Source organism: Artemia sp. Qi Xiang Cuo, chromosome 10 (genome assembly GCF_049724085.1).
Source record: "Artemia sp. Qi Xiang Cuo chromosome 10, ASM4972408v1, whole genome shotgun sequence".
Taxonomy (NCBI): domain Eukaryota; kingdom Metazoa; phylum Arthropoda; class Branchiopoda; order Anostraca; family Artemiidae; genus Artemia; species Artemia sp. Qi Xiang Cuo.
Window position 1 is genome coordinate 53,038,620 of NC_142803.1, and position 19,582 is coordinate 53,058,201.

General features: G+C 34.9%; 1 protein-coding gene across 1 annotated transcript in view; it reads left to right on the forward strand.

Annotated features, from left to right (window-relative positions):
* LOC148947882 (rho GTPase-activating protein 20-like) overlaps positions 1 to 19,122 on the forward strand; it is an 83,062-nt gene extending 63,940 nt beyond the window's left edge. Inside the window, exons 5-7 of the mRNA XM_089095128.1 lie at positions 3,686 to 3,833; positions 15,589 to 15,830; positions 18,812 to 19,122. Coding sequence (XP_088951254.1) covers positions 3,686 to 3,833; positions 15,589 to 15,830; positions 18,812 to 18,863 — 442 coding nt within the window. The 3' untranslated portion in view covers positions 18,864 to 19,122. The remainder of the gene's footprint in view (positions 1 to 3,685; positions 3,834 to 15,588; positions 15,831 to 18,811) is intronic.
* Positions 19,123 to 19,582: the final 460 nt, after the last annotated feature.

The window sequence follows — 19,582 nt, forward strand, 5'->3', positions numbered from 1 at the left end:
TAACTCAAAATTTGAGATCTGTTTTAGCTTGTGCAACACGTCAATTTATGTATAGACGTAGATATTAGATCGTATAATCGAAAAAGCGATGTTTGAAAATTTTGATTACTGTCAAAAAAGCTAGAAACACGCTGAACTCGAAACAGCAATCAAGTCTCACATATTCCATGCCCTGTACTCTTAATCTTATATAACCTTCAGATCTACCATTACAACCTTAAAATTCATAGCTTCTGTGGGAGAGAAGGAGGGATCATTTTTGAATCTTTGACTCCTGGAAAACTTTGATGAAGTTCTCCCTTTGTTGCAAAAATTTAACTGTAATTGTTACTAATAATCCCACAAAAGGAAAAGCTTTCGGTTTTTTTTTTTTTTTTTTTTTTTTTAACCGAAACCTAGTAAGAACGAACTAGAGGGAATCAGGCAGCAGAGCTACTCAAATATGCATCATAATCCAGAGAAGCGACTTTCCGAAAGACACGTGTTTTATACTGTCTTGTACATGAAGATACAGTTTCCATCAAAAGTTGCATTTTATCTTAATATTATCTTTTGTTACTTAAAAGTAGCTCGTTGATACGAAGATTAGCTTTCAAGTGAGCTCTTTTACATCGCTGTATGTTTTTTACTGTCCACACAGCAGCGACGAAAAATAAACTAAAAAAGGAGACACATCACTGCTTCCATATGAGGATTGCAAAAGCACATTTTTCATTTCGATCCAAAGTTATTTGTGGGGTTTCGGCTTATTTTTTCAAATTCCATGAGTTGTTTTTCGCTGTGAGCTTTTAGCATTAAAATTTATCAAAATAATAGCTACCATTCCTGAACTATGTATAAAGGACAATTTTTCCTCACTTGACATTTTTTTCCAAACACATTTTCAAATTTTCGGCTAATGCGGCCTATAATCGTTCCATACTAGGTTGCGATGGATGCCACAACTATGATTTTATGGTTAAAAAAAACTTTTCTCTTGTTACCCCCCCCCCTCGCCAAAAGACCTCACTTCCTCTCCTCTCATTGAGTTCTTTGGTACGGCCCTATCACGACCTAATCATATTTAAGTCAGTTCTTTAAACTACTACACTTAGTTACCATGAACTGTTTGACTATGCCTTTTTTGATAACATTGGAACACTTTTGGTAACATTAGTACATAATTTACAAGTGAAAATATCTGTTTTATGGGCAACATATCAATATAAGAAAGTAAGACGAGCAACCTGGCAATGATATTTGATGCACAAATCAATGCAATATGTGAGCATGCCTTTTTTCTAGTGGAAGGCCACTCCTGTGTAAAAGCCGTTTTATTTTTAAACAAAGGTGTTTTAATTCAATTTGTCCCACTTGCACCCAGGATGTATACTTTTACCAAGAGTTTGAATGTCGCCAGCCGACATGACAAATTGCCACAAACATTTTGATCTACTGTTTTTGCCCACACATTGTAAAACTGTCCATTTTTTACAGCGTTAAGTTTACAGCTGTCATAATTTTTAGGATTTGGAAAGCATTAGGTTCACAGAAAAAGACCTTTAGGCTATTATTCTTTGAAGGGCTAAGTTGTGCGGTTTAAAAGATCATATACCCATTTTTTTTTTTTTTTTTGGCAGTTTTTATCCATATTGTATCTTCAACGTAAATCTTAAGTACTGGTTGCCTGAAATATCTGGAATAGTGAAATATCTAATAACTTTATTGAAGAATCTAGTTTAAGAACTTGGGTGACCTCCGAAAAAAAAAGAAATTTCAGAAGGCTTGACTTGAAATGACGTCAGAATTTTCATTTTATATATTTTATTTTTATTTTATTGAGGATATTTTCATCGTGAATGCGGTTCTAATGGTGCACTTTTCTTTTGACCTGACTATTTTTAGGAGTTGTGGGTTATTATATTTCTTAACATTGGACGTGATCGTCTCCTACTAGGTTGCTAGCTACTGCTGCAACCCGAAAACTACCTAGGTAAGTAAGGCTGTCCACCTGATCAATCTTTTCGTTACCCTACATAAACTTTTCATCTTCACTTATTCCTAGCTTTACTCACCTTGGAAATAATCAAGATTTGATAATTGTAAGCTACAAATTAAGGCCTTAATTCACTTGCTTGAAAGTGAAGCCTAAAGATAAAGATACGGTATAATTATAATGAATATAAAGCTTTATTATCTTTGTGCTATCGAATCAATTCAAATTTTCACCCTTTCGGAGTCTGTGGTGGGTTGAACCAAAGATAAAGAAGAAGAGACTATTATGAAGATCTAGGTAAAAGCAGCTTCCAGTTTTACAGTTATATCAGGAGCAAAAAATTTATTAATAATTGCCCGGTTTTTAGTCCTACGTGGAAGAAGCAACAAAAATTTACCAAATCTAAAATAATTAATCCGGATTCTTTTTAACTCATTTTAATTAAGAAGGGAAAAAATTCCAGAAGCAAAAAGAATTGATTGGTCGCAAAAAGTTGAGTAGAGCTTGGCCAACACGACTTTATTATATTTACCTCTATTGGCAACAATCTTAATATATCTTAATTGAATTTTCATATTAATATCTGAAACGTCATTAACAAGTCAAATTTACAAAATGAAATAGGTATATAAAATACCTTTTAAATGAACCCTGTTGACCCTCCAATGCTTTGCTAGTAACGAAGAAAAAAGATACGTCAGTGCCATCTATTCAAAAAAGTAACTATCCTTGCTATTCAAGGTGGTGGATTCTAAGTTTCTTGTAAATGAATTTCGACAGTGGAGATCCCAATGATGTACTTTTCTTTTTGATTTGAGGCTATTTTCGAGGCGTCTCAGGCCTTTTTGTCGCAAAATAGCTTTAAATATGTTTTCAAAATAGCATTTCACTATTGACGTTAATCGAAATAATAGTTACCGTCTCTGAATCTTCTAAAAATGGCTATGTTTACTCAATGGAAAGATTTCCTTGGAAGCGCATTGTTAAAATTTTGGTATACTATAGTCTGTGTTTCACTTTTTACTAGGGCCGTGGTTCACTCTTTACTAGGTTGCAGCTATCACTGCACCCATTCTCACTTTCTTCAGAAGGAGTCCTCATTTGGCATAGCTTCTTTTATATGTGAAAGGAAGTCAATGATGTCTTCATTGTTGGTTGCATTAGAAAGGTTAAAAGTGTAAGTAATAAGAAAGAAATTTCAGCGTTAAAGTCAATTACTCCGTTGAACTTCATTACTGCGTAAGTAATTAAGTAATTAGAAAGGTACCATCCATTAACTTGGGTTACACATAAATTTTGCTCTAAAACATGTTTGCAAACGAACAAGTTTTGCAAATGTCATGTTCTTATTATAAAACGAAGTGTCTAAAATCGGTTGTTTAAGGTAAGTAGATGAGTGACATTTGCGAGTTAAAAGTTAATGTGCATAGAAGCAGTCTCTTATTATTTCTCATACGTAAACAAAGAGATCATTAATATTTGCACTAAAGGGTGCACCTGGCCTCCAGCTTTTATAATTTATTATAAAAAAAACTTAATTTATTTTATTTTTAATTATTTTATTAATTATAATTTATTAATTAATTATAATTTTTATTATTGTAGTTATAAATTTAAAATATATAATTTTTATTTTAAATTTATTATTATAAATTTGTTATGTTAATTATAATTTATTAAATATTTAATTAATTATATGATCAATTTCAGTTCCACATTGGTTCGCGATGAATGGTGGAGTGAACTCTACCAAAGAATGAATCGAAAGCGTCAAAACGAAAGCGCGACCAAATCCATAAAAGTAATGTACAACCACATCATCAATTGTGTAAATGACATCTCCATCACTGAACCATACGTAAGTACATTTGTCCTAGGTTGTAATTGCTGAGGATCTCTTCGTCCAAAATCAGCCAAAGGAACTATTTTACGCAATGGGTAAAAGATTGCAGTAAATTGAAAGAAATGTGAGAGACTATCTTGGTACAAGATTACAGTGTACTTTTAATTTGCAAGTTAAAGTGCCGTGTTCAATAAATTAAATTGTAGTTTTTCATATAATTTTGAGCAACGTGTTTGACGCACGTAGGGCTAAGAAAGGAGAGGTCCAAGTTTTTTCTCTCTAAGGGGGATGGGCCAACATTAAAAAAGTGCAGTATTAAGCCATATTATTTTCATTGTTCTCCCGCCCCTTCCTCTCTCTGTGCCAAGCACATACATGTTAGTTTTTTGGGGTGGTGAGGGGAATAAGAAATCAGATTAAAAATACTTATTACCAACTTAAACGAGAATTCAAGTAATTATAGATGTCTGTTTTTTGTTCATTTAAGATTAGGGGGAGGGTCTGGGCCCAAGGCTGCCAACCCTTACGTTCATACATTTATGAGGTAACGTAGTGGCTGCTAAAAGAATTAGATTCAGTTTAGACTCAAAGCATCAACAAGTTATAAATAACCCAAGATCTCAAACAAGAAACACTTACGATTCAAGAATGTAAATAGAAAAGCATTGAGTAATTAAAAACATTAGTGAGTGGGATGAGAGTATAAATTCATGAATGTAATTGATTAATATTTGGACTGAAACTTCTGCAGAATTTTTTAATAGAGTAGATAATTTTGGAGACCACACTGCCTTTTCATGACGATAAAATAAAAGTTCAAAATAGGGATAAAATCCTTTTTAATAGACAGTGTATAATAAATTTCACAAAAAATACCAGATATTTCGGTCACATATACAGTGACCGTCATCAGTAGAAAAACTCTACTGATGACGGTCTGATGACGATGACTACTGATGACGGTCACTGTATATGTGACCGAAATATCTGGTATTTTTTGTGAAGTTTATTATACACTGTCTATTAAAAAGGATTTTATCCCTATTTTGAACTTTTATTTTATTTAAATACTATATAAACCGTTTGCATTTGTCCCCGTGAAGAAGGGCAGATATCCCTCCCCTGCCCGAATTTAATTGAGGAGAAATTCATTGTTTTGAATTAAAGCTGTTTCACTGAATAAAGTCAAATTTGCCCTTTCATATACGGAATAATTTCAGTGAAACAGCTTAATGATCAACGTTTCCTAAAATGTTAAAATTCAGAATTATGGCCGTTTGTTTTGCAAAGAGGAGGCCTATCTGTTAACAGATTATGATAATTGCCACCGAAAGATCATGTCCGACACTTTCAAACTTTGAATTTGCTTTCAAAAACCATTTAATAAGATGTTCTCAAAGGGAAGTGCAGGATGATAGTGTACGTTCAGTCTTTTTTCGATCCTCTTGCTCTAAACTGGCCAACTGATACTTCCGTTGAGAACAGCTTAGCAGAAGGTTTTGTGGCACTTTTCTCAGAAGCATGAAAATGTCGGATACGACTTTGCTGCAAATTTGTGTGACACATCTGCTTTGCTGACCAAACCTCAAAGAAAAGTCTTCTCCATGAGTAATTTTTAAACTCTTTTGTCAACCAACTGCTTTGCGGAGTTGGTCAAATTTAATACGATTTGCCAGGACTATGAATCAGGACATTTCAAATTCAAATTCATTTAATTCGAAAACAAGACATAGCTCTCGTGGGCAAAGCCCAAATATGATGTCTCTTAGTTATAATTGGCAAAATAAAGTTGTCTGATAAAACTTCATCAGGATAAATAAACTAAAGGATAAAAATACTTGAGATTGAGAATAAAATTATCTGATAAAACTTCGTCAGGATAAAATAAACTAAACAATTAAAACACTAGAGATCATTGTAGTATTTCACAAAGCTTGGCCCAAAGCTTTTACTGTAGCGCATGGTGTTACAGTGGACTGGGGTTAGTTTCGGAACCTTCTCAGCCACTTTCCTGGGGGACGAGATCTTATAGGGACAAAAGGTGGGGGAAGGAATGATCGGTAGATGGGATGTTGAAGGAGGGAGGAGCCAAATCTTTGACAGGGAACCGCCATAAATGATTTGCAGTGATCTCTTCTGAACTCGTTCTATTTTATCAGTTTCATCATGGATAAGGGCAAAGTGCCAAACCAGACAAGCATATTCAACTAAGGGGCGGATGAAAGTGTAAAATATTAGTTTCAGCTTGTCCTTAGGAACTCAAAATTTTTTCAGTGTTTTTAGAATTTGGATTGCGCCGTTAGCTTTTTTTACAATTGTCTTTGTATTCTCCCGCCATGAGAGGTCAGAAGAAATCACCACATTAAGTAAAGTTATTTTATGGCTTATTAGCTCGGAAGCCATAGGAGATTCAAAAGACGGTTGAGCATTCTGAAGAAAAGTAAATGTCGTGACCGAACTTTTGCCTTTGTTCACGACCATGTTTAGTTCAGCTGCCTCTGAGGTAACTTGGTTGATGAAACCAGCAGCATTGCTCTTCGAATTCTTAGATACGACTTCCGTTAAGAAAAAGTCGTCAACGTATTTCTATCTGTCCTCCAACTCAGCAGAAATTTCATTTATAATGAAGAGGAGGCCCAGCGACTCGATTACAGTACCTTGTGGAATTCCACAAAAAACTGGCAGATAATTTGAAAATTGGTCTTTATACTTCACAGTTTGCTCAAGTTTAATAAGCTTCGGATTTTGTTGTTAATGTGTTTTATTTTATTTTAATAAAACCCTTTCTCTCTCTATTTTTTAAGCAGCTCTTGATGATTTTAATAATAAAGCTGGGCGTATTTTTTTCCGCCATTTTTTCTAAAAGGATTTTGTGATCAACAAGGTTAAATGCTTTTCTGAAATCAATTGCAATTAAATTTATCAATTTTCCAGGTTCATCTAGGTGTTTTAAAATAAAATCAATTAAATGAACGAGGTAATGAAGTGTCGAACACTTAGGGTTGTTACCAAATTGCTTTCGATCAGTTACTTTCAAAAGATATTTTTTCAGCCATGTGGCAACAAAGCTTTCGTATATTCTGCTAAAAACTGACGTAACTGTGATTGGTTGGACACCAGAGAAATCATTAGCTGCTCCTTTCTTAGGAATGGGGGTGATAAACCCTTTCTTCCATTTCTTTGGAAAATATCCTGTTTTTGTTATATTATTGAAAATTATCTGAAGGGGAAATGATTATTCTTTAGAAAATGCTTTAATGAGAGCAACTGAAATGTCAAAAGAGGCAACGGAAGTTCTTTTTAACAAAGAGTGTTTACGGATTATAATTGCCGATGAAATATCAGTAACTAATCAACAGCAAAATATCAACAATTAAGTTATGATCTGAAGGAGTAGTTAAATCTACTGGAGGATCCTCGGGTGGAAGAGGGGGGTAAGACTGCACAATTGAAGCAAAATGGACATTTAAATCATTTGCAGTTTTCTCTAGAGGCTCCTCCTTCATGAAGTCAACTGGTTGAGAACTTTTGCCAGTCAGACTTTTTACTTTACTGAAAAACTGCGACGGCCTGGACTCCAAAAGATGGTCAACTTCATTTTCATAGTAATTTGCTTGTGCCTTTTTGATTTTCTATTTTATTCTGGTTTGCCAACTTTTTTGCTTGGTTCTCTTGACCGTTTCGTATTAGGTGCAATTTATTTTTTATCAGTTTTGAATTTACGAATGGTTTATCACTAGAACAGAATTTAGTCTTACTTCGGGAAAGCACTCGAGAAATTTTGAATTTACCTTATTATGGAATTCTTCTACTTGGGAATCCAAGTCTTTAACTGAAGAGACCGTGACCCAGTTTTTTCCCGTTATCCAGTCACCGAATTGCAGCAGACCATGGTCAGTGATCGGCCTTGAAGTAACATCGGTTACTGAATATTTAATTTTTACTTTTTCCAAGGGGTTCCGATGTACCATATAATGATAACTTCCACCAAGTGGTGCTAGTTTACTTGGATTCTGGTAATATTCCGAAATCTTTGTCAGGATTACCTCCAGAGAAGTATTCCCCTTAGTTGTTGGGAAATCGACTAGAGTTTTAAGGCTAAGTGACCTGGCCAGCGATTTGCTATCGAGTTGGTTAGCATCTTTTAGCATTACTACTGCAAAATATGGGTGAGTTCTCTGGACGTAATCTGTTGATTCCTGCAGCTTCTCCCAAAAAGCTTTTCTTGCTGCAGCTGGCTGACCAGGTGAATAATAGAAAACGCACACTGCTACAGCAGAGAGTAGCCTAGGGAGTCGCTTAGGTTGGGCTTTGACCCAAATAATTTTATCACCATCTTCAAGAAAAGGTATATTTAAAAGCTGAGGTTTAAAATCTTCGTGCACGAGTGTCATAATTCCTCCTCTTTTTTCCCAAGAGGATGGTCATCAGGCCTAAGTTTAATAAAAGACGAAAACTTAGGAACCCTCAATAAATTAAGATCTTGCCGGTGGACCTTGGAAACACAGATAACGGAAGAGCCAAGCATTTGAGCCGTGGTCGGAATTTCAGTAAATTTCTCTAGATTTAAACTTTCGGCGTTGCTGTAAAGGAAAGAAGGAAATACGTGAAGTTTGTCGAGAAACTCTCGGGAAAAAGGTTTATTTTGGAATTTCTTGCCCCCTTTCGCGACTGGAGCAGCAACAGGATTATTTAAAGTGAAGTCACCAACATTTTTTTCCTTCTGCAAGGGAAGGGGTAAAGAGGTGGGGGAATAGAATAGGGACGGGGCCGGTTGTTGGTTGGCTGCTGATGAAATTGACTCGGGAGGGGAAGAGAAGGGAGGGATTCTAAGAGGCTGAACTGTCGGCCCCCTTGTCTCAACAAGTTTTTTGACACCGGCTTGGGTATAGGATTATTGCTTGAAGCATTGCTTCCATAAACAATCTGTCTGTGGCTTGGCATACTATAATCAAATACTGGATCACGGTTAAAACGATTAAAACGAGGCAAACGGTCAAAATACTCAAAAGGCACTGAACGATTATTGCGAGATTTTAAATTACTAAGACTATGAGCAAAACTGCACAACTTGTTGCCACAAGCCATCATAGGGCAAAGATCGACATGATCGAAATTGCAATTTGTTGCTTTGCACTTTTTCAGTCTATATTTTTGGCATATATGTAGAAATTTACAATTCTTTTTTTTGTTGCAGGAACCTCCTTTGAAATACTTACACACTTTATTTACACGGGAATTCTCTCGTTGATTTGGTTGTTTCTTCTTATCATTAACGTTTTTGCTTTCATGAATAAACGGACACTGTTCACCAAGTTTGCATGTACCAGTTGATATAAAAAAGAAACTTTTTCTTAGTTTCTCGTCTTTCGGCGATTCCTAGTCCTTCAGCAATTTTCACCACAACGTCACAACTTTTTTCAAATAGCTGTAAATTCAGGGTGTCGATTTCGGTTTGTTTCATCGATAGGGATCGGGCTTGAGATTCATTTTTTTCTTCCATGCTGTGAATCTTTTTTTTCAAGTTGCATGATTAAATTGTCTTTTGAAAGGCAACTCTCACAACTTTTGGGACAATTTTGAGGGGGTGGGTTCTCCAAAGGCGGGGAAAACATATTCTTGGGGTTAACGATAGCGTATGCAGGAGTATCAGCCTCAGGGTACTCAATTACAACAGCCATAACACATGAGCTGCATTTCCAGTTGAGGTTTTCTTGCCGTAATGCTGGTGTGGTTCCAGCACAGGGGGAATGAAACCATAGAAGGCATTTCGAGCACTGAATCGTCACACCTTTTTCACACGGCCTCTCACATCCAGGGCAAATATAAGCAAATCTGGTTTGTCTCATATTTGTATTGAATTTTACTGGTAATACAGCTAGTTAATGAGTCCAAAGTCAATTTCCTTCCAAAATAATTGGCTGTGAAATAATTAGTTCTGATTCTGAAACTATTTTCATTAAAAAGTCCGTAGGGTAATCAAATAACTAAATAATAAATAATCCGAGTTCAAAAGTTCAAAAATGTTGACTATGATAAGTCCGTAGGGAAACACTATTGAGTCTTATTATATAACGAGAATGTATCCAGACTACATCCAACAGAGGTGTTTTCAGTATGAACTCCCAAAAAAGACAAACAAGTGCAAGGGATAATGTTTTTTCAAGTTGTCATTTCGAGTTAACTTTATTTAGTAGATAATTTTGGAGACCACACTGCCTTTCTCATGACGATAAAATAAAAGTTCAAAATAGGGATAAAATCCTTTTTAATAGACAGTGTATAATAAATTTCACAAAAAATACCAGATATTTCGGTCACATATACAGTGACCGTCATCAGTAGTAAAACTCTACTGATGACGATGACTACTGACGACGGTCACTGTATATGTGACCGAAATATCTGGTATTTTTTGTGAAGTTTATTATACACTGTCTATTAAAAAGGATTTTATCCCTATTTTGAACTTTTATTTTATTTAAATACTATATAAACCGTTTGCATTTGTCCCCGTGAAGAAGGGCAGATATCCCTCCCCTGCCCGAATTTAACTGAGGAGAAATTCATTGTTTTGAATTAAAGCTGTTTCACTGAATAAAGTCAAATTTGCCCTTTCATATACGGAATAATTTCAGTGAAACAGCTTAAAGATCAACGTTTCCTAAAATGTTAAAGTTCAGAATTATGGCTGTTTGTTTTGCAAAGAGGAGGCCTATCTGTTAACAGATTATGATAATTGCCACCGAAAGATCATGTCCGACACTTTCAAACTTTGAATTTGCTTTCAAAAACCATTTAATAAGATGTTCTCAAAGGGAAGTGCAGGATGATAGTGTACGTTCAGTCTTTTTTCGATCCTCTTGCTCTATACTGGCCAACTGATACTTCCGTTGAGAACAGCTTAGCAGAAGGTTTTGTGGCACTTTTCTCAGAAGCATGAAAATGTCGGATACGACTTTGCTGCGAATTTGTGTGACACATCTGCTTTGCTGACCAAACCTCAAAGACAAGTCTTCTCCATGAGTAATTTTTAAACTCTTTTGTCAACCAACTGCTTTGCGGAGTTGGTCAAATTTAATACGATTTGCCAGGACTATGAATCAGGACATTTCAAATTCAAATTCATTTAATTCGAAAACAAGACATAGCTCTCGTGGGCAAAGCCCAAATATGATGTCTCTTAGTTATAATTGGCAAAATAAAGTTGTCTGATAAAACTTCATCAGGATAAATAAACTAAAGGATAAAAACACTTCAGATTGAGAATAAAATTATCTGATAAAACTTCGTCAGGATAAAATAAACTAAACAATTAAAACACTAGAGATCATTGTAGTATTTCACAAAGCTTGGCACACAGCTTTTACTGTAGCGCATGGTGTTACAGTGGACTGGGGTTAGTTTCGGAACCTTCTCATCCACTTTCCTGGGGGACAAGATCTTATAGGGACAAAAGGTGGGGGAAGGAATGATCGGTAGATGGGATGATGAAGGAGGGAGGAGCCAAATCTTTGACAGGGAACCGCCATAAATGGTTTGCAGTGATCTCTTCTTAACTCGTTCTATATTATCAGTTTCATCCTGGATAAGGGCAAAGTGCCAAACCGGACAAGCATATTCAACTAAGGGGCGGATGAAAGTGTAAAATATTAGTTTCAGCTTGTCCTTAGGAACTCAAAATTTTTTCACTGTTTTTAGCATTTGGATTGCACCGTTAGCTTTTTTTACAATTGTCTTTGTATTCTCCCGCCATGAGAGGTCAGAAGAAATCACCACATTAAGTAAAGTAATTTTATGGCTTATTAGCTCAGAAGCCAAAGGAGGTTCAAAAGACGGTTGAGCATTCTGAAGAAAAGTAAATATCGTGACCGAACTTTTGTCTTTATTCACGACCATGTTTAGTTCAGCTGCCTCTGAGGTAACTTGGTCGATGAAACCAGCAGCATTGCTCTTCGAATCGTTAGATACGATTTCCGTTAAGGACAAGTCGTCAACGTATTTCTATCTGTCCTCCAGCTCAGCAGCATTTTCATTTATCATGAGGAGGAAGCCCAGCGGCCCAATCACAGTTCCTTGTCGAATTCCTCAAAAAACTGGCAGATAATTTGAAAATTGGTCTTTATACTTCACAGTTTGCTCAAGTTTAATAAACTTCGGGTTTTGTTGTTAATGTGTTTTATTTTATTTTAATAAAACCCTTTCTCTCTCTATTTTTTAAGCAGCTCTTGATGATTTTAATAATAAAGCTGGGCGTATTTTTTTCCGCCATTTTTTCTAAAAGGATTTTGTGATCAACAAGGTTAAATGCTTTTCTGAAATCAATTGCAATTAAATTTATCAATTTTCCAGGTTCATCTAGGTGTTTTAAAATAAAATCAATTAAATGAACGAGGTAATGAAGTGTCGAACACTTAGGGATGTTACCAAATTGCTTTCGATCAGTTACTTTCAAAAGATATTTTTTCAGCCATGTGGCAATAAAGCTTTCGTATATTCTGCTAAAAACTGACGTAACTGTGATCGGTTGGACACCAGAGAAATCATTAGCTGCTCCTTTCTTAGGAATGGGGGTGATAAACCCTTTCTTCCATTTCTTTGGAAAATATCCTGTTTTTGTTATATTATTGAAAATTATCTGAAGGGGAAATGATTATTCTTTAGAAAATGCTTTAATGAGAGCAACTGAAATGTCAAAAGAGGCAACGGAAGTTCTTTTTAACAAAGAGAGTTTACAGATTATAATTGCCGATGAAATATCAGTAACTAATCAGGTGCAAAATATCAACAATTAAGTTATGATCTGAAGGAGTAGTTAAATCTACTGGAGGATCCTCGGGTGGAAGAGGGGGGTAAGACTGCGCAATTGAAGCAAAACGGACATTTAAATCATTTGCAGTTTTCTCTAGAGGCTCCTCCTTCTTGAAGTCAACTGGTTGAGAACTTTTGCCAGTCAGACTTTTTACTTTACTGAAAAACTGCGACGGCATGGACTCCAAAAGATGGTCAACTTCATTTTCATAGTAATTTGCTTGTGCCTTTTTGATTTTCTGTTTTTTTTTCCTGGTTTGCCAACTTTTTTGCTTGGTTCTCTTGACCGTTTCGTATTAGGTGCAATTTATGTTTTATCAGTTGCTTTATTTTTGAATTTACGAATGGTTTATCACTAGAACAGAATTTAGTCTTACTTCGGGAAAGCACTCGAGAAATTTTGAATTTACCTTATTATGGAATTCTTCTACTTGGGAATCCAAGTCTTTAACTGAAGAGACCGTGACCCAGTTTTCTCCCATTATCCAGTCACTGAATTGCAGCAGACCATGGTCAGTGATCGGCCTAGAAGTAATTTCGGTTACTGAATATTTAATTTTTACTTTTTCCAAAGGGTTCCACTGTACCATATAATGATAACTTCCACCAAGTGGTGCTTGTTTACTTGGATTCTGGTAATATTCCGAAATCTTTGTCAGGATTACCTCCAGAGAAGTATTCCCCTAAGTTGTTGGGAAATCGACTAGAGTTTTAAGGCTAAGTGACCTGGCCAGCGATTTGCTATCGAGTTCGTTAGCATCACCTAGCATTACTACTGCAAAATATGGGTGAGTTCTCTGGACGTAATCTGTCGATTCCTGCAGCTTCTCCCAAAAAACTTTTCTTGCTGCAGCTGGCTTACCAGGTGAATAATAGAAAACGCACACTGCTACGGCAGAGAGTAGCCTAGGGAGTCGCTTAGGTTGGGCTTTGACCCAAATAATTTTATCAGCATCTTCAAGAAAAGGTATATTTAAAAGCTGAGGTTTAAAATCTTCGTGCACGAGTGTCATAATTCCTCCTCTTTTTTCCCAAGAGGATGGTCATCAGGCCTAAGTTTAATAAAAGACGAAAACTTAGGAACCCTCAATAAATTAAGATCTTGCCGGTGGACCTCGGAAACACAGATAACGGAAGAGTCAAGCATTTGAGCCGTGGTCGGAATTTCAGTAAATTTCTCTAGATTTAAACTTTCGGTGTTGCTGTAAAGGAAAGAAGGAAATACGTGAAGTTTGTCGAGAAACTCTCGGGAATAAGGTTTATTTTGGAATTTCTTGCCCCCTATCGAGACTGGAGCAGCAACAGGATTATTTAAAGTGAAGTCACCAACATTTTTTTTCCTTCTGCAGGGAAAGGGGTAAAGAGGAGGGGGAATAGAATAGGGATGGGGCTGGTTGTTGATTGGCTGTTGATGAAAATGGATAGGTGGGCGAGGAGGAGGGAGGGGGTTTAAGAGGCTCGGCTGTTGGCTCCCTCGTCTCGACAAGTTTTTTGACACCGGCTTGGGTCTAGGATTATTGCTTGAAGCATTGCTTCCATAAACAATCTGGCTGTGGCTTGGCATACTATAATCGAATACTGGATCACGGTTAAAATGATTAAAACGAGGCAAACGGTCAAAATACTCAAAAGGCACTGAACGATTATTGCGAGATTTTAAATTACTAACACTATGAGCAAAACTGCACAACTTGTTGGCACAAGCCATCATAGGGCAAAGATCGATATGATCGAAATTGCGATTTGTTGCTTTGCACTTTTTCAGTCTATATTTTTGGCATATATGTAGAAATTTACAATTCTTTTTTTTATTGCAGGAAACTCCTTCGAAATACTTGTACACTTTATTTACACGAGAATTCTCTCGTTGATTTGGTTGTTTCTTCTTATCATTAACGTTTTTGCTTTCATGAATAAACGGACACTGTTCACCAAGTTTGCATGTACCAGTTGATATAAAAAAGAAACTTTTTCTTAGTTTCTCGTCTTTCGGCGATTCCTAGTCCTTCAGAAATTTTCACCACAACGTCACAACTTTTTTCATATAGCTGTAAATTCAGAGCGTCGATTTCGGTCTGTTTCATCGATAGGGATCGGGCTTGAGATATATTTTTTTCTTCCATGCTCTGAATCTTTTTTTTAAAGTTGCAGGATTAAATTGTCTTTTGAAAGGCAACTCTCACAACTTTTGGGACAATTTTGAGGGGATGGGTTCTCCAAAGGCAGGAAAAACATATTCTTGGGGTTAACGATAGCGTATGCAGGAGTATCAGCCTCGGGGTGCTCAATTACAACAGCCATAACACATGAGCTGCATTTCCAGTTGGGGTTTTCTTGCCGTAATACTGGTGTGGTTCCAGCACAGGGGGGATGGAACCATAGAAGTCATTTTGAGCACTGAATCGTCACACCTTTTTCACACGGCCTCTCACATCCAGGGCAAATATAAGCAGATCTGGTTTGTCTCATATTCGTATTGAATTTTACTGGTAATACAACTAGTTAATGAGTCCAAAGTCAATTTCCTTCCAAAATAATTGGCTGTAAAATAATTCAAGTTCTAATTCTAAAACTATTTTCATTAAAAAGTTCGTAGGGTAATCAAATAACTAAATAATAAATAATCCGAGTTCAAAAGTTCAAAAATGTTGACTATGATAAGTCCGTAGGGAAACACTAATGAGTCTTATTATATAACGAGAATATATCCAGACTATATCCAACAGAGGTGTTTTCAGTATGAACTCCCAAAAAAGACAAACAAGTGCAAGGGATAATGTTTTTTTAAGTTGTCATTTCGAGTTAACTTTATTTTGGAAGGGTAAGCCTTATAAGTTCAAATTAAACATTGTTGTTTATAAAATTAGTTGCACAAAATTTAATTTGGTTATAATATTTAATTATCCATAACATATGAAACATTGGGAAGAAATGTTTATTTCTTTTACATCTTTTTCAGTCTGCAACTTTTTCCGTTCGCTGCATCGACACAGCCATTGATTGTATTGGTAAGGCTTTTTCTGAGATGAAATTGGGTGAAATGGAACCAAGCAAGTTCACACTATGGGTGTCCATTACCGGACTCGAAGGTAATGAATACCCATTGATCGGCCACGAGTCTCCGTTTACGATAAGAAAGCATTATGCAAATGCAACCGAGGTTGAGGGAAATAAACCTGTTTGGTGCCAATTCACTATAAGGTAGGACTGCTTATTGCATTTAGAGAACCCGTAATGTTCAAATATGGCTGGGGTTTGAGCAAGATGCGCAAAATGTAGGCAATATCGTTCGATAACTAACGAAAAGAATATTAAATAATTAAGAAACGAGGGTGATTTTCAGTCAGTTGAAGAAAAGTGAAGCCAAAAGATTAAACAGATATTTCGGCAATTACCTCTGCCAAGTTGTCTTTGGTGCTCGAGTCTCAACGCAAAAAGAACATAGAATACTGTTTGAGCACTGAGGATGGCTTTTTGGAGGTCCTTGCCGAAATTTCTGCTTTGTCTTTTCCCTTGGCTTTTTGTGAAGTTGCTGAAAATCACACTCATTTCTTGGTTTTTTAATTATCTTTACATTTTTGTTTCTTTTTTTATTAAATGCCATGTATAGCCAACATAATCTTGAGATGTGTTTACATTGGCAATATGAGGGCCACTCTTGAATCTGTTTACCGCTCCTTTTGCACATGGGGCCTAATTTCGTCAGAGTCCTGATGAAAACATTGGTGCTTTACTGAAAACTATATGTGAATTGAAGAGTCTTGTAAAGTATAAACAACATCAAACTGAATATTTGATACATAATGAAATTAATTGTTGAAATATCCATCATCTAAAGGACCTATTTCGCAGTAATTTTATTTTTATTTTCATTGTTCTAGAAGCTGGTTAAGATAGCATTTTTTAAAATAATCCATTTTCAGCGAAGCGCCAACGAAACAGTAAAGTTCTTGTTTTTACTTAAAGTTAAGGTAGGGGGCAGTATCCAAACTCTTGTTTGTAGTGAAACTATATTAGTCTTGAACAACTTTAGAAAGAACTAATAAATTAAACTGAATATTTGATGTATACTAATATTAATTGCTGAAAGGTCATCAGTTCAAAATTGCATTATAATTTTAATGTTTATTTTCAATATTAAGTACAAAAGAAAATATTTTTAGTAAAATCGGTTGTCAGTAAAGCGCCAATGACGCACTAGGTTTTAAACTTTTACAGTGAGAGAAGGAGGCGATACCCAAACTCTTGTTTGTAGGGATTATTGTTCATTTCAAGCTAGGTTTAAGATTTATTTATTCATATACATTAATATTTATTGTATTAACAAACATTATTAATGGTAAAAAATGGTTTGGAATAATTTAGAAGTAAAGTAAAGGAAAAATTCTATTAATGAGTCCTGAGCTTTTTTTTTTTTTTTTTTTTTTTTTTTTTTTTTGAGGTGTCTGAAGGAGTATAGTGGATTATTTGGATAGTTTTTCCTTTTTTGTTGTCGTTACGGTGACTCCAGTAGTAACTCAGCAAGGAATTATGTATTTTATTTATACACATATACATATATTTTTTTATATTATCAGTATTTCTGGTATATTTAATTTGCGCTATAAATTAGCACTAAAATTTTCTCTTTTTTTTTGTATTCCTGGCCCGCCCCTAGGACAACTTGCCTTAGCAAATTCATGGGTAGGCTAGAAGATTTAGTTGAATGACTTGTTCTTTTTCATGTATTATATATTTACATATATGTATGCATTTTGTCAAGTTCTACTTTTTATTAATAAACTAAACTAAACTAATTGTATGTTTGTTTGCATTCATTGTTTATTTAATTTCTATTCGTTTTAAGTTTCATTTATACTTCAATAGCAAAATAGTTTTTCGTTTTAAGCTTGATTTTAACATTCAATCTAAGCATTACTCGCTTTAAGATCTATTTATTCATTTATATTGTTACCTGTTGTATGCTTTTCCATACAACATGCTTGTTTGATGTTTGGTTGTATGATGGTTTATTTAACTTATGTTCGTTTTGGGTTTCATTTATTCTTTAATAGTAATTTCTGGTCGTTTTGAGTTTGAATTTTAACATATATTTTTATCTCCTGAGCTTAAGTTTAAAATAGCCTTTACATTTCTTTGAAAAACTTATTTTTCTGAAAGTTTTTTTAAAATTCATTTTTGTTCATTTTTGATTGCAAAAAGTTTCAAGCTTTTAAGAACTCCCTATTTTTACTTTTAAAGCTAGGACAGCTATGTTTTGTTTCGTTTTGATACTTTTTGCTAGATTATTCCAAAAAAAAGCTTTTTCTTGAGAACTGTCTCGAACCAGACAGTTGTCAAACTTCAAAGGACTTTTCTATTACATAGCCTCGAATTTTTTATTTTCATTTTTAATGTTAATCTACAAAGTAGAGCTCACAAAAAAAAGGAATAAAATTGGAAAACATAATAGAATTTTAAAAAGATAAGTGAAAAAACTTAAATTAAAAAATAAATAAGAAATGAAATTAGAAAGAAAAACGAAAGTAGTGATGACCCACAGAACAATTAGCCAGCAGCTTAATTTGGTAAAATTGTGACGCATTGCGTCTTTTTTTATCAGCATTGAATTTTAATTTTAGTTCTTAATCATTTGATTAGTAATTTTTGTTTAACTTTCATTTACTGTTTTTAATTTTCATTTCTAATCATTGAAGGAAATTTAGTTTCACCACCGAATTGAATTATAAAAGTTAAAATTTGCCTACAGCTTTCAGAATTAAATTTTATTTCCATGACAGCTTCTCGCTTGTTCAGAATCGGCATCGGGAGCTTGACAATTTTTTAAATGATGCTGAACCATGATTCAATTGTCCTTGTAGCCACCAAAGCAAGAGTGCTTTTCGTTTTCTTGAAAATAAAAAATATCTTTACGGTAATTGTGAAGATGAATAATCTAGATTCATATTTCATGTTTGAATTATATCAAACAGTTAGTGGTAACAAACTGTAAATAAGGAGCGATTCGGCTTAATATGAAAATACATATTAATTTTTTTAAATTAAGTATAAATTATACAATGCTTTCATTATGTATATTATGTAATACAAATTTTATACTAACAATGTAAATTATGTGAAAATTTGTTTGAAAAATATGTGGAAATTTTTTTTAATTATTTTCAAAAATAACATCATTTCAGGCCATTTCGACTTCTTGGAAGCTGGTTTAAACCCCCTAAAACAGGTGATTGAAGAATTGTCAAATACACTAATTGTTTTGAGCACAACACGTGCTTCTAAGAAACTATCGTTCTTTTGTCACTGCTTCGCGTCGTTTCAGATCTTACTTGTTGATTTGCAGAACTTTGAGTGGGATATTCCGTGTTACCTAAAGATGAATAAACTTTGTGTTTTAGTTCTTTTACCTTAGTTCAATGAAATGCGCATAATTAGAGCCGTATTTTTTGTGTTGTCGTTGCTATGTATATAAATAAATTTAAGAATTCTCGAATATTTAAAGTTTAGTTTAGTTTCTCCTTTTAGCCTGAATCTATCTAGGCTGGAAATTGCCCATTCAGTTATGTTGAAATTTGTATAAGTTAATATTTCCCAACATGTCTTTGACTGCCAAACGACGGATTGTGCAGCAAACTCTTGGCAGCACAAAGCCACTTGGGTCTGACCTGGAAAACTGCTCAACAATCCTTGATCCTCCCAACTAATACTTCTACCTATTCACTGCAGTACCAAACCACCTAAGGCCAAAGCAGCTGCATGCACTCCACCACATAATCGAAGCTTCAGTCTTTACTCGTCCCAAGAAGATCAAAATTCTTTTAAATGCTTTCTCCTGGCCTCTCCCATCCTATTTGAGGATAGCCTAATTTTCTTTTGGCTTCAGACGATGACCAAAATCAGAATCAACATTTAACATATAATCCTCTTTGTTTTGAAGTGTCAATATTTCAGGG